This window comes from Accipiter gentilis, chromosome 9, assembly GCF_929443795.1.
Source record: "Accipiter gentilis chromosome 9, bAccGen1.1, whole genome shotgun sequence".
NCBI classification, from domain to species: domain Eukaryota; kingdom Metazoa; phylum Chordata; class Aves; order Accipitriformes; family Accipitridae; genus Astur; species Astur gentilis.
In genome coordinates, this window is record NC_064888.1 from 37,840,595 (window position 1) to 37,854,183 (window position 13,589).

Below are 13,589 nucleotides of genomic sequence, written 5' to 3' on the forward strand. Positions count from 1 at the left end.
CTTTAATTAAAAAAGGCAGAAAAATTTGGTAAATATTTGCTATAAGCAAAGCCTGAGGTTGGCCCTAGTCTGAAGGATGTCTGCCTGTGTTTACAAGATATTTCTGGTGGTTTTTTTTCTCTGAAGTGAAAGCACTAATGAGTCACCTGCAGGAAATCCATGAATCACTTGGGCATCATAGATTTTGTTAGGAATTTAGCTGTCTACACTGTACTCTTTTCAGTGTAGTGAAAAAATGTGTAGTTCAACCATGCTTTAAATAACTTACATCAAGTCTTGGATTGGGATTTCACTCTTGGTTTACTCTGATTACTCTCTGCTTGGCTGCTCCTGACTGGTAGTTCTGCACAGATTACGAACATTGTTTTATTGATATAAATTATGTATTTATATATGCATGTATATACACATATAGAAAAGAGCAAAAATATTGAAGGCATTGAATTCTTTTCACTATTTTCTTATCAGCAGAAAAAGAAATGAAGTATTTTATGGGGTGAAGACTTCTATTATCATTGCGTTGGCCTTGATAATATTCTGGGCAGTAATGCCAGACTAAGATTGGGAATAGTTGCTACTAAAACTATTACTAGTAGTAGTGCTGGTTTCCACTGCCCTGGAGGAAAAAAAACAAAACCAAACTATGAGATATTTTGAGTGATATACAGATCAGAATTATTCTAACACAATTTTTGGTGACTTAATTTTCAAAAGACTCCATTGCCTCTCTCTGTAAGAGTAAGGTGGTGTTAAGAGGTGTCTTACCTTTGAACCTATAACTGGAGGCAAATGAGCATTTGTTTGTTTTAAACACTTCAGGAAATAAGTATTACAGTACTAGTTTTCATCTGTTGAAAATTGTTGTGAATCAGCAACTGAAGCAATGCCTCTCAAATATTTTTCTTTTAATGAGAGACATGTTACCAAACAGTATTGTCAGAGTATCAGGGTGCAGATTTCAGGTTAGGTGTCTTAGTCTGATAGTGTGAAATCTTCTCTGAATCACAAATCATAAGGCCATCTAATATTCTAGTTATGTGTGCTTGCCTTACTCCTCAAAGACATTACAGGAGTCATGTAGAAATTGCTTGTCAGAATTCCTGAGCTGTTCTTCATGATTGTAGACTGGAGGAGAAGAGTAGTTCCTTTGTTTGAAGTCTAATGCCTGTAAATGCTCAAGTGACAGCCTTGAGCTAATGGATGGTGTAAGGAGCAATGCCACTGATACCAGTAGATGTATCAGTAGGCTTAAGGCTATAGAACAGTCTAACAGCTTGGCTCTGAGGGATGATGGCCCGAGTGTTAAAGGGTGTTATGGAATTAAGTATTTCATACAAAACTGACTTCCTGAATTTCAGTAGTAAGTCTTAGAAACTGCCTATCTATTCCGGAAAATGAATTCCAGAGGAGGTAGTTGTAGCTTTAGAAAAAGTCTCTCCGTGTTTCAAATTACTTCATAAGGAACCTCAAGCTGTTTTTTGACACTTTTTAGCTGCAATGGTTACTGAACTGTTTCTCACTCTTGCCTGCTCATTCTGTTCCCTCTTTTCCATACACTTTCTTTGTTCTCCGCACAACATACTTGTGGTATATGTGACAAACCAGATGTCAGAACTGATCTGTATTAGCTGCAACCCAGTAAGGATGTATGCCTAAAAAATCTTGAGCAGTTAGCTCCCTGTTGCTGCTTGCTCCTTCTTGCAAAAGAGAATGGAGGGATAGGCTGCTGTATATCTTTCATCTGATTGAATATTACATACATTAGTCAATTTTGTAGCTTCTGACTGTGAGGCAAGATCTTCAAATGTGTTTACCAGAGATAAATTTTCTACATTCATTAAATAAGTCTACTTTGTAATTCCATCCATGATTCTTTTTACAGAGCATAGCAAACCTAAACCTGAGACTGAAATGGGTTGATAGTGTGCTACATCCTAACCTGGTGAGAATTAAATAAATCTTGAGGTGAGATGTTTCTTGTTTAGTTTCCTTTTGAGTCTTAGTAGCAGATGATGAGTTGGATATAACAAGAGTGTTCCTGTCTCTTCCCCCCCCCCCCCCCCCCCCCTTTTTTTTTTCTTATGTGAAGAGGTCTGGGAATTCCACACTTGTCCCAACTCAGATGCATAGATGTCTTAGAATTCCTGCCCACACTGAAATGGCTTTAGATTTAAATAAATACATGAAAAACCTCTTAAGCTTGATATGCTGTTGGTTTTTTTTTGGTGATCTGAAGGTTGCTTGCTTTGTAAAAGAAAAAAGCTTCCCCTGCCCCGAATTAAAATGAATCTAATTCAGGTGGATTTTTGTGGCTTGTATTTTGCTGGCAGAAGTTAGACTCATCTTTGATCTGATGGGTTAGTGTTAACTAAATAGTGAATAAGAAATTATGGACTAACTGCAACTGGAACGTTTAGAACAGAAGGCACTGAGAGGTAGAGGCCTTTCAATTAAGAAGGGTCTGCATCTATATCAAAGGCTTGTGGGTTTTCGATCTGTGAATACTGTTGTTTTTGCTAGGTTCTTTCACGGTTTAACAGTGTGGGTGATATTTCAGCTGTATGTGTAAGGAAACATGAAAACTCTAAGTGGCTTCAGTTTTTAACTGTCTGAACTGCAGTAAAAGGCATTTATTTGATATGCCCCTTATGTTCTTTCAAAACAACTATTGTAGATTGGAATGTGATTTTTTTTTTTAAAGGTCTTCAGTTGGTACTATTAAGCGTATGGGAGAGACCTTATGTTGCCAAAGTTATGCCCCAGAAAGAATTGTTTTAATGCTGTAGCTTCTTAATCTGAGAGGTTTTTTAAAGACACTTCCTGGAAGGTTTTGGATGACTTCCTGAAGTGATTTGGTGGGCAGTGGGGCATTTGCTGGTAATGAAAAAGTGAGACAGTCAGCAAGAGAACACTTTCTCTTGCTTCTCTTCCAAACCTGTTGTGTTGCATGGCGGCTGCAACAGGAGCCTTGAGATGTCAAGGCACTCTGCAATAATTTCCACTAAATGCTTCCCTTGAACTGTGACACTTCTCAGGTGGTCGTTTAAAATTTTCTTTTAGAAGCAAATTCTTCAGTGCAATATCAAACAGGCCTCCAATACAGCTTAATTAAATATTGAATGTGCGTTTCAAACTCACTGTTAGGGTTGTGTTTTGAGACTTAGGGCCCAGAGTTTGGCAGACTGTGGGTTTTTTTTCCCCTCAAATGTCTCAGAGGTTTGAGGCTAGAGGTTTCATGATTCATGTTTAATGTTATGAAGAGCGTGGATTTTTAATACACATAGAGGTTTTTAGAGAATAAGATACAAATTTGGGAAGGCAAAATTTGCTTCTCATTAAGTGTTAAACTTGCTATAAACTTATGATTTAAAAAAGTAGTTCTGATTGACTGTTCTGGATTTGTTACAAAACAGCATATAGTTATACTAATGGAGAAATTTGCATGCATAACTATATCTGTATTTCTTGAAAACCCACTCTCCTTGAATGATAATCTAACTTGATCTAGGATGATTTAACTCTTTATTTAAACAAACATCAACAAACTTTCCCCAGTTTATCTTCAGTCATGATTTAGCCATATCACTTGCTCTTGCAAAAATCTTAACCAGGAAGTAACACTTGTTGTAAGATAGAATATGAAAACAGAGCCCACTGAGGAGGGGTGTGCTTATGGGTATGTGTGGGTTTTTCTTCTCCCTCCATCTGTTTAAACCTTTTGTGAAGTGCTCTAATTCCTGTCTGTGGTGGTAACACTTCTAGCTGATGGCCATCAGTTCTATCAGCTGATCATGTTCTTATTATATCCCTATTTGTTAAAATAATTGCATTGCATGTGTCCTCATAGGAAACAAAATAATAGGATCAGAGTATCAAGAAGAGAAGAAATTGTTGGACAGATTTCTAGAGGAGGAATTTGGAGGTGTAAAAACCTTTTTTATGAAAGCTCTGCTTTAGTAAATGGCAATATTAATACTCAATGATCAGTTGTGTATTCTTGTTCCAAACATCTTTAATTGCTCCCCCAATGAAAACTGGGAGAGGATTCTTCTCCTGAAAAGCTGAACCAAAATGAATGGAATTCCACTTGAACACTTAGGTTTTCCTTTTAAGGAATAGGTCTTACTTGACAAGAAGCCCTGAAACAGTGTACATTGTTGTGTCTTTGAAAAACTGAAACCAAGGCACTTGAACATACTTTGAGCTTGAAAACTTATGCTCTATTTTGAGTAATGTACTAAGTATTTTTTCCCTGATAAAATGTTAGGGATAGTAGACAAGATTGTACTGAGATGCTGAAGTAGATGGCATAAAAGATGCCAGTGTTGTGTGAAACAGGATTCTGAGCCAAATTTAAGAGTATATGACCTTGCCCAAGAGGTAGTTGCAAAATGTAAATGGCAAATGTGCTGGTCTGTCATTAATTGTTAACTTCTGGTTTGTTTTCTCCTTGTCTGTTTCTCAGTTTAGAAAAAACCAGCAACTTTCCCACATATGGCTGATGCTTAAGTTTTTCCCTATACTGGCATATCTTCCAGTAATGTTTAAATGATATATTGCTTGTTGACATTTGATTAAATAGTCAATTTGTCCCCACAGTTTAAAAAAAAAGGGGGTGGGGGAATATGTGGTGTATGTGGCATGAGATCCTTTACTTTCTGTTCCTGAAACACATGTGCCAAATTTTTGAGTAACTCCCTTACTTAGTGTTTGAAATGACTGTTCCCAACTGTCCTGGCTTCAACTGGGATGGAGTTAATTGTCTTCCTAGTAGCTGGTATAGTGCTTTGTTTTTGAGTTAAGTATGAGAAGAATCTTGATAACACCCTGATGTTTTCAGTTGTTGCTAAGTAGTATTTAGACCAAGGCAAGGATTTTTCAGCTTCTTGTGCCCAGCCAGCAAAAAGGCTGGAGGGGACACAGCCAGGACAGCTGACCCAAACTGGCCAAAGTGCTATTCCATATCATGTGATGTCATACCCAGTATATAAACTGGGTGGAGTTGGGCTGGGGGGGAATTGCTGCTTGGGAACTTGCTGGGCATTGGTCAGTGAGTGGTGAATAATTGCACTGTGCATCACTTGTTCTGTATATTCCAATCCTTTTATTATTACTATTGTCATTAGTGTTAGCATTATTAGTTTCTTCCCTTCTGTTAAATCGTTCTTACCTCAACCCATGAGTTGTGAGTTTTACTTTTTTTCCTCCTGATTTTCTCCCCCATCCCACCGAGTGCAGGGGAAGTGAGTGAGCAGCTGTGTGGTGCTTAGTTGCTGACTGGGGTTAAACCATGACACCAATCCATAATTTGTTTTCTGCTTTGAGTTTGATTAGTTGAGCAGTCAGAGAAGAAAGTTAATTATGGAATAAGAAGTAAAGGTGACAGTGAGAGAAAACTTTTACTGTGGTTAGACTTGGCTCACCACGGCTATACCAGTATTTCTCTCATGGCTCTTAAGAAGCATTAACATAAATCAGTTCAGTGATAAATAAAACTATGTTTCATAATTGTGAAATCCTTCTGCTCAATGTTTGTATTTAAATCTTTTGAGGATGGGATAGCTTTCTTGCATTCTTTTTTGAGTATAGCTGTAGAACAAACTTTTTTAAAAGAGCTTATCTTCAGAATGCATGAACAGAGTGTTTAAACTGTTAGTTTTGTAAGTAGGTATGAGTAAAATCTTTATCCTGCCTTTCTGATAATTTCCCTCTTACAAAGTAAATGAGGTTAAAATAATAAATGCAGACAACCTACTGTTTTCCTAGCTTTAAGGATATACCCACAAACAACTTGAGCTTTGTTGAAATATCAGCTGAAAATGGGAATGTGTGTTAGTCTGTAATAATATTAACTAATCCAGTGTTGTTAGTTTTGGAAGGATAAAAGATATTTCCTTACCTGTATGACTTCTGAGAAAGTATGTGTTTACAAGCAGAGTTCAGCAGTGTAAAAGAAGAATAAAGGGAAATTCTGAAGTAGAACAAACAAAAAACCCCCCAAAACCCAACAAAATCAAACACTGAGTTTCAGTGGCTTAGTGCTTATTTGCATTTTAAAAGAGACTCTGCTGGTCACTTACCTGAATGGTATTTACAGGTTTGTGGAACAGGTGAGGAGGTGATTCTAATTTTAAGAGGTTGAAATGCCTCTACCATGGCACACATTTAGCCAGCTACAGCAGTGGTCTCTAAAGTGTGGTATAAACACCTTGGGGTATACAAGACAATCCATTAGGGTGTGGGAAGAAAATATTTTGTACCATCAATGAAGATAAAATAAACAATATTTTAAAAATATTTAATCCATTTAAAACTTCTTTTTTTGTGTATGTTTTGTAAGGTATGTGATATTAGTACAGTAGAACATGTGTATAACTCCATAAATGTACATATATTTGGGGTGTATGCTAAAATTTTTTTTTTACTGATGTGGTATGTGATAAAGTTTGGAGACCACTTACCTACATGGTCAAATTCTGTCTACAGGGAAGATGTTTAACCTGGTAAAAAAAACCTGGTAACCGCAGTTTGTTACCACTTCCAGTACAGGAGTTCCTTGTGCAGTTACTTGTAATACTGGATACTTTCCAGACAACTGAACATTTTCCGTATGTTTTTAAGTTTCCTGAGCAATGCCTGGTGACTCAGGGGATTTTGACTGCAAGAGAATACCAAGAAGTGTTCTTTATCAAAATGAGTATTAAGGATTCATTTTTGTTAGGTACTTTCTCTGGGACTTGCATCCTGCTTTTGCAGCAGTAGTACAAACCTGTATACTCTCATCCCCATTGCTTTAAATCTGTTACTATACAACCTGAATTGTACTTGAACTGTTCCTGTTCATCTAGTCTAACTTTGAAATACTGAAGGAAAGCATCCAAAGAAACTAAATCCCTGTTTCATTTTCCTAGACACAAGTGGGTAGATATGTACTTTGTAGTGTGCTGTGCTTCTACAGGCAGGCACTCTAAGAAACTTGCACTGAATTACTGTTTGGAAAACATACTTCTCATTATCAGGGAGTGGAGGATAAACAGGCCTTATAGCAAGGCTGTAAGGTGTAGTAGCAGTGAGAAGACTAAGTGGGAATTTTTTGAAATCCTCCTAGTGTAGCCTAGCTGTAGGATTCTTAAGGGGTGTGTGTGGGGGCATATTGGGGAGTAGTGGTGATTTCACTTCTCTCTTGTAAAGCTAAGCATTTCAATTCTAAGGGATTGAGGGCTCAAGACTAACACAGACAGTGCAAGCTGCATAAATGACAAATTAAAGATAATTAAAACAGGTGATTAGCTGAAGGGATAACTTGTTTAAAGTTTGGGAGAGAATATGCAAGTAAATGAAGTTAACACTTCATGACAATGAAGAGCTTGTACTTGTAATACTAAAAGTCTTGATATTCCTCCATCTTTCTGTAATTATAGTAGTTTATATTTAAATTTAGAAATCTGTGCTGAAAGGAAAACTTAATTAGCCTAAGTTTTGTTTGCATAAGTAGTACTTCATTTCCTACAAGAGAAAGAAGTTCAAGTTTATACTCTTATACTCTTCCCAGTTAATTTGTAATCTCTTAATCCTGGCAAATATTTCAGAACACTATTCAAAGATGAACTGGAACTTGGAAGCAGACTTTCTTTTCAAAAGCCACAAGAGGTCATGAGGGTCCAATAGTGCTAATAATAGTCTTGTGGTTGTCCTTGATCTAAAGCAGATGCAATTTAAAGGGAAAAAAAAAAAAATCTCAAATCTATTTAAAAATAGTGTGGAAGTTTTTTCCTGAAAGTTAACACTTGGTATCAGAAGTTACATTAGCAGAGCTGAAAGTTTTACTTTGGCTATTTACAGTTAGTTACTTGGCTTTTATTTTTTTTATATATATATATATATATAAAAATAAATGTCTATTGCTTGTGTTGAATGGTGAGAATGATTGTGAGAATTGCTACTCTGTCAGGCTATGGAAAGAATTTTTGAGAAATAGCATGCACTTTATGTCTGTTTGTACACTTGCATATAAACTGAGCTTTTGAAGTTCAGTGATGTTTTGTGTGTTTCTGTACTGAGCACACTGACAGGAAACACTTTCTAGCCAAAGTCCATTCCTGAAAGCCAGTGAAGTTTGAGGAAGATAAGAGGACTATACTTCCTGAACTGTAGCAAGACTGGAAGATAAATAGTTACAGCGATTTGATGGATTGAACCATGTAGTGGCTCAGTAGTAAGGGGTCAAGTTATTACAAATTAAATTTTTTTCTTCCTGTCTTCTCCCCAAAAGAAGCTGTGACAGCCTGCCTCCTTAAACTCCTCAGACTTGCCTAGAGTCATTGTAGTTGAGCAAGTCGCTTATCTGAAAGCAGTGGTTTGTTTTCTTATCAGAATTTGTGCCTGACCTAGGATCAGCTCTGCTGGTGGTAGACTGGAAAAAGAGCTAGAAAGCAGTTTTGGCTTTTGATGCTCTTCCAGGTTGCTTTTGTATCAACTTTTTCAGGGTTATGTTTGTGTAAACATGAAGAATTAAAGAAACTTTATCTGGCATTGCATAGCCCTGCATCACTGCTGGTAAGCTGAGGGGTGGTGGTGGAAGTAATCACATCAAAGCTGGTTTTGTTCTGAATTTGTGATGGAAGTTCTATTGTGCTGCAACTACAATGCTGATACAATTGCTGTGAATAGTAAATGTATCATCAGTGATCGTTAATCTCTGACAGGAATCAGCAAAAAGAGGCAATGCTTATTTCAATAGCTTGAATTTAGTTGGTGGGATAAGGGAAAGAATGAGCAATTCTGTACTTTGGGATGGGAACTTGGTAAGCAAGGACATACCTCAGAGTATTAAGGGCATGTGTTAAGGCCTATCAAATCCTAGCAATTGTCTCAAACTAAAACATACTGAGGACACCAGAGAACTCCCCAAGTTGAAGATCTTCCATAGGGCTCAGGTTGCTGCTTGTAGTGACTTTTTCTGTACAGAGTTTCCTACTTTCTGCTTTGAAGGACAATGACTGTTTTGACAGTGCTCATTATAGCCAACACAATACTGTAAGAAGTCTGTTTCAACAATAATGTGTTGCGGTTTCAGATTAAGTCTTTATTCCTGGCTGTTTGAGTTTCAAGGGATTACTAGATGAAGAGCATGACATCTATAGGAATATAACTTTGTGTGGGGAAGCAAGAGTAACTGTATTGATAAATTGTATTTCACATATCTCAAAGCATTTGGTCTGTTTTGGGTGTAGAAGAAGTCCAGTGATAGAGCCTTGATAAGGCATTTCTTAAAAAAAAAAAAAAAAAAATAAAAATTTGCCATGTACTGTTTCAGCATTCAGCAGTCAGAAATGTGGCCACATGTCTCGTACAAATGCTGTCCAAAAACTTTTAACTGAGAATTTTCTTGAAACAGTCAGCCTTCACTGTTAGTAGCTTGATAATCATGCTTATCTCAAGACCCAGTGCTGTCCAGCTGGTGGATCCACATATTGTGTCTTTAAACTCTTAAACTGTAATGCTCATTTAACTCCAAATGCATTCTTTTTTTTTTCCAAAGCTCATCTATACTTTAAGTGAACATAGGAGTCAGTTTAGGGCCAGTTCTCATTGTGCCTCTGCACTACTAGGAAGAGGTATTCCTGTAGAAGTCTTGGACACATTTTGTATGATTATGCCTAGGGCTACATATGTCCAAAACTAATAGAACAGCTACATAAGACCCACTTGTCCTACAGTTACTGATTCCAGTTTCCTTATGTCCTCTTGCAGGCAAGTCTAAACTATTGTTTCTTTATATTGAATTAAAACAAAACCTTGTTTTCTCATTTTTTTTTAAAATCTATTGTAAGCTACTAGAAGAAATCCAGAGCTTTCTTAGTAATATCTCTTGCCATAGCAGAAAATCAGTAGTTTAAAAAGACTTAGATGGTAGTGTAGATTACTAGGTTCGTAGTAGCTATGGTAAGCCTTCAGTGGTTTGGTTCTTTAAATTCTTCCTGTGCCTAGCTTTTTTTTTGGCTGCTTGATGTATCTAGCTGGTTTCTAGCTCTCGCAGTGGAATATGAATGCAGAAATCAGTTGCAAAGAAGCAAAAAGTAGATGAAGTCTGAGACAATACAGCTCTGGGAAATTCAGAGGTGAAGACAAGACTCTGGGGATTGTGTGGGTGAACTGGGAAAGAAGGTGGAAGACTTGGGAGTGAGGAAACCTGCCTGTGTTCCTCTTTCCTATAAGTTTGATAGTGCAGATTTTCCACTTCCACTCAGCATACAGATGCTTTTTGCATCTTGTTTGGACTGAAACTCTGAGCTCAGACTGTCCTAGAGCTTGTTTTGTATGAGCACAAGTCTTTGGCATACAGATACAAGATGAGTTTAGGTACTTCAGCAAGTTTTGAGGGTAAATCAAACTGTTCACACTCATAGCCACTGTTGCTTAATTTCTGGTGCTTGTCTATCTGTATTAGTCTCCTTAAGAACTTCATTTAATTATTTCATGATTCATACTAGGTTCTGTACAGACCAAGTAACTTTCTGTAGCACTCTTACAGTGAAACATGAAGAACCAGGAGTTTCTCTGCAGATATAGTCCATTAAATGGTACAGCGTGGTTACACACATTAATTGTAGCCCTGTACTGCCTCCTGCAAACATAGCTTTAAGTTCTGCTGCCATGTGCTCTTAGTTCTTGCTTGTCTGCATACCCGCACATGTGATATATCCCCTTTAAATGAGTTCAACTTAGATCTATCCTGACGTAAACCATTTCTATTGTATCTCATGTGAATTCTTGTATTTAATGATGAAATTAGCTGAGTCTGGTTTACATTTAAATGTTATGCTGAAAGCTAGGATTAAATGTGTTCTTAGAATAGCAAATTCTTAATTACAATGTTTCAAGGAGGATACAGTGTTTGAAAATAGGTATGTAAAAAGTATCAGACTGAGTATCAGTTGTTACAGGCAGATTTCTGACTTCCAAGAAGAAATTAAGGTCTTGTAAATAAAGTGTGTGTAGGTGGATGATTTGTACCCTTATGTATCTTAAGGTACTGTATGAGTTTGTTCTTTCAAATGTTCATCTGCTTACACCTAAGTGTAAGCTAAGATATTTAATTTGTCTGGATGTTAAAACTGGAGAAACTCTTCCACCTTGGAACAAGTGAGTTCTGGTAGATAATAACAAGCTTCTTGTTCTTATTGGTATAGAAATACCTTCTCTTCTTTGCCTTTGTGAGTTTGTTCTCTCCTGCACAGATATTAATTGCTTTTAAGGATTTTTTTTCACTTAAGACTTGACTTATGAAATTTATTTGTTCCCACAGTCTTGAGCTCTTGAAAGGGTACTACACCAAAATTAGAAACTCTTTCTGAGTATCAACAATGTGTGTCTGTGACCACAGAATACTCTTAGTGTTTACACTGTCTTACTGACTTGCATCAAGTGATGGCTTGAATGCATGTTGAGAGGAGTACCCTTTACAGTTTAGAAAGTTGATAGTGTTGCCTTCCTGCTTTCTCTTCCTGTGTGGTTCACTGGAATTTCTTAACAGTAGAAGAACTATAAACCTGAAACTTAACTTTGTGTGTACTTCAGTATTCCGTGTAGCTGTTGAGAGTGTTTTAAGAAAAGAGGAAGTGTGTGTGTGTGCATGTATAAAGAAAGAGGATGTCAAACTAATTGTAATTGGATAGGTATGGGAGAGAGCTGGGGCTGAAAGTTAACATCTGCTAGGTTTTTGAAGCTATGTAATTAACTCAATGACCTGTATTCAATTCCACTGTACCACGTAAAATATCAGTTAAGTTACAAATTCTAATATCCATTAGAAGGACTAAGCTTCCATTGAACTGAATTACTGTAGCCCCAAACAATTATGTTTTGTTTTTTAAAATATCTGGGGTAGGGCTTTAAATTGGAAACTTAGTAATTTGGTCATAGCTGCCTGGTAACAAGCAAAAATTGGACAGCATATGTATTTTATTCTTATTGCAGGAATAGTGGTGTATTTTCTACCCTCCAAGGTGGGGAAAGTGGAGACAATGACCATCACTGGATTAACTGTCCTGTTGAGTTAACTTTAAAAAAACCAAGAATTTTGTTCTTTTTTTGCAGCCACTGATCTTCTTTTGGCTTGGAATCCCATTTGTCTGGGCCTGGTAGAGGGAGTCATTGGTAAAGTTCAGCTTCATACAGGTATGTGGTTGTTGGGTATTTTTGTTTGTTTTACTGCTAATGCACTTTGTTTTGAAGTCGGTGATATTACAAATAATACTGTGTAGCTCAAATGGAATTCTGTAGTGTTTTTTGCCATAGAGGTGTACTCCCCGACTATGTGAACTTGTCAAAGTGATTATATTATAGCTGCAGATGCAAATTCCATCTACTTTCCAGTGTATGTATTTTGGTTCATCACTGTCCTCTAAAAATAGAGAACTGTGTTCACAAAGAGTAGAAATTTGTGTATGAAGTTCTATCTGAGGCTTCATGTGAGATCTGTAAAATTGTTGCACCTTTTTGAATAATCCTTTCAAACTTTTTGTTGTTTTCCTATGATACAGTGCAAAAGCGAATGATGGCAGCTTTCACAAAAATAAGTCTTGAATTCTCAATGCTATATGAAAACCTGAAGAATAATTACTACCTTGGTAGACGACTATTTGAAAGTAAAAGGAACACTTAAACTTATTTGTAGTTAAGTGTTAAGACAGCTATAAAGTGAAAGCAGGAGTAGAATGCATTGTAATTTAATGTTAAGCTTGTTTCTAACTGATTCTAGTACCTTTTTCCTGTAAAATAAATTCAATGCTCTTCTAGCTTTAGTCATCTGTAGATTCCTGTATCCATAATAAATATTTATTTTGATATATACCAGCTTTGTCTAGAAAGATTCTTCTGCCAGTAGAGCTCTGGATATCTTTTTACTGACAGGTAGGAAAGCTAGACATAAGCTCTGCTTCACTTACTGTGTGCTGTTCTTTTTGTGAGTGCTTAAACTCTGCATTTAAAGTAGTGCCTGGCAATATGATCAATACAGGTAAAGTTTCAAGCGTGTTCCAGGATAGCAGGATGGATTAAGTGCTGAAATGGATCAGATGTTTGTGGTCCATTGAATAGAAACAGATTAGTCAAGATGGCAGTGGCATACTAGCAGTAGGGGAGGAAGGAAAATGGGGACTGGTACACCACTGCATGAGCATATGACAGATTTACTTCTAGGAAATGCTTGGCTCCATAGCTACTGTAACCTCTATGTCTTGTTTCTGAGACTAATAGTTCAGAGCCCATCTCTCCATGAAGTTTATGGTCATGTCCTCTTCCAGTTGCATTGCTTCATCTCCTTTGAATTTCACCTGATATTTTTGTCTGTGCTCATTCTACAGATCTATTCAGCCATCCTTTTTTCAGATCTGATGATGTGAAGTGGCTCAGACTCTGCCATTCTCATGCAGGTCGTCTGTGCTGTTCAGCATGTGCTGTTCATGATGAATGATGGCTAAACTCCAGTAATGACCTCTTTCTGCTGTGGGAAAATGCTCAATGATTGTTTTTAACATGTTTTTTGTGTGTGTTGTGTGGTGGTGTTGCTGTGCGTGTTTTTTTGT

General features: G+C 37.0%; 1 protein-coding gene across 2 annotated transcripts in view; it reads left to right on the forward strand.

Annotated features, from left to right (window-relative positions):
• The window catches only part of INPP5F (inositol polyphosphate-5-phosphatase F), a 45,778-nt gene that overhangs the window by 2,840 nt on the left and 29,349 nt on the right, over window positions 1-13,589 (forward strand). For both annotated transcript variants that reach the window (XM_049810537.1, XM_049810539.1), the window contains exon 2: window positions 12,100-12,180. In XM_049810537.1, coding sequence (XP_049666494.1) covers window positions 12,100-12,180 — 81 coding nt within the window. The remainder of the gene's footprint in view (window positions 1-12,099; window positions 12,181-13,589) is intronic.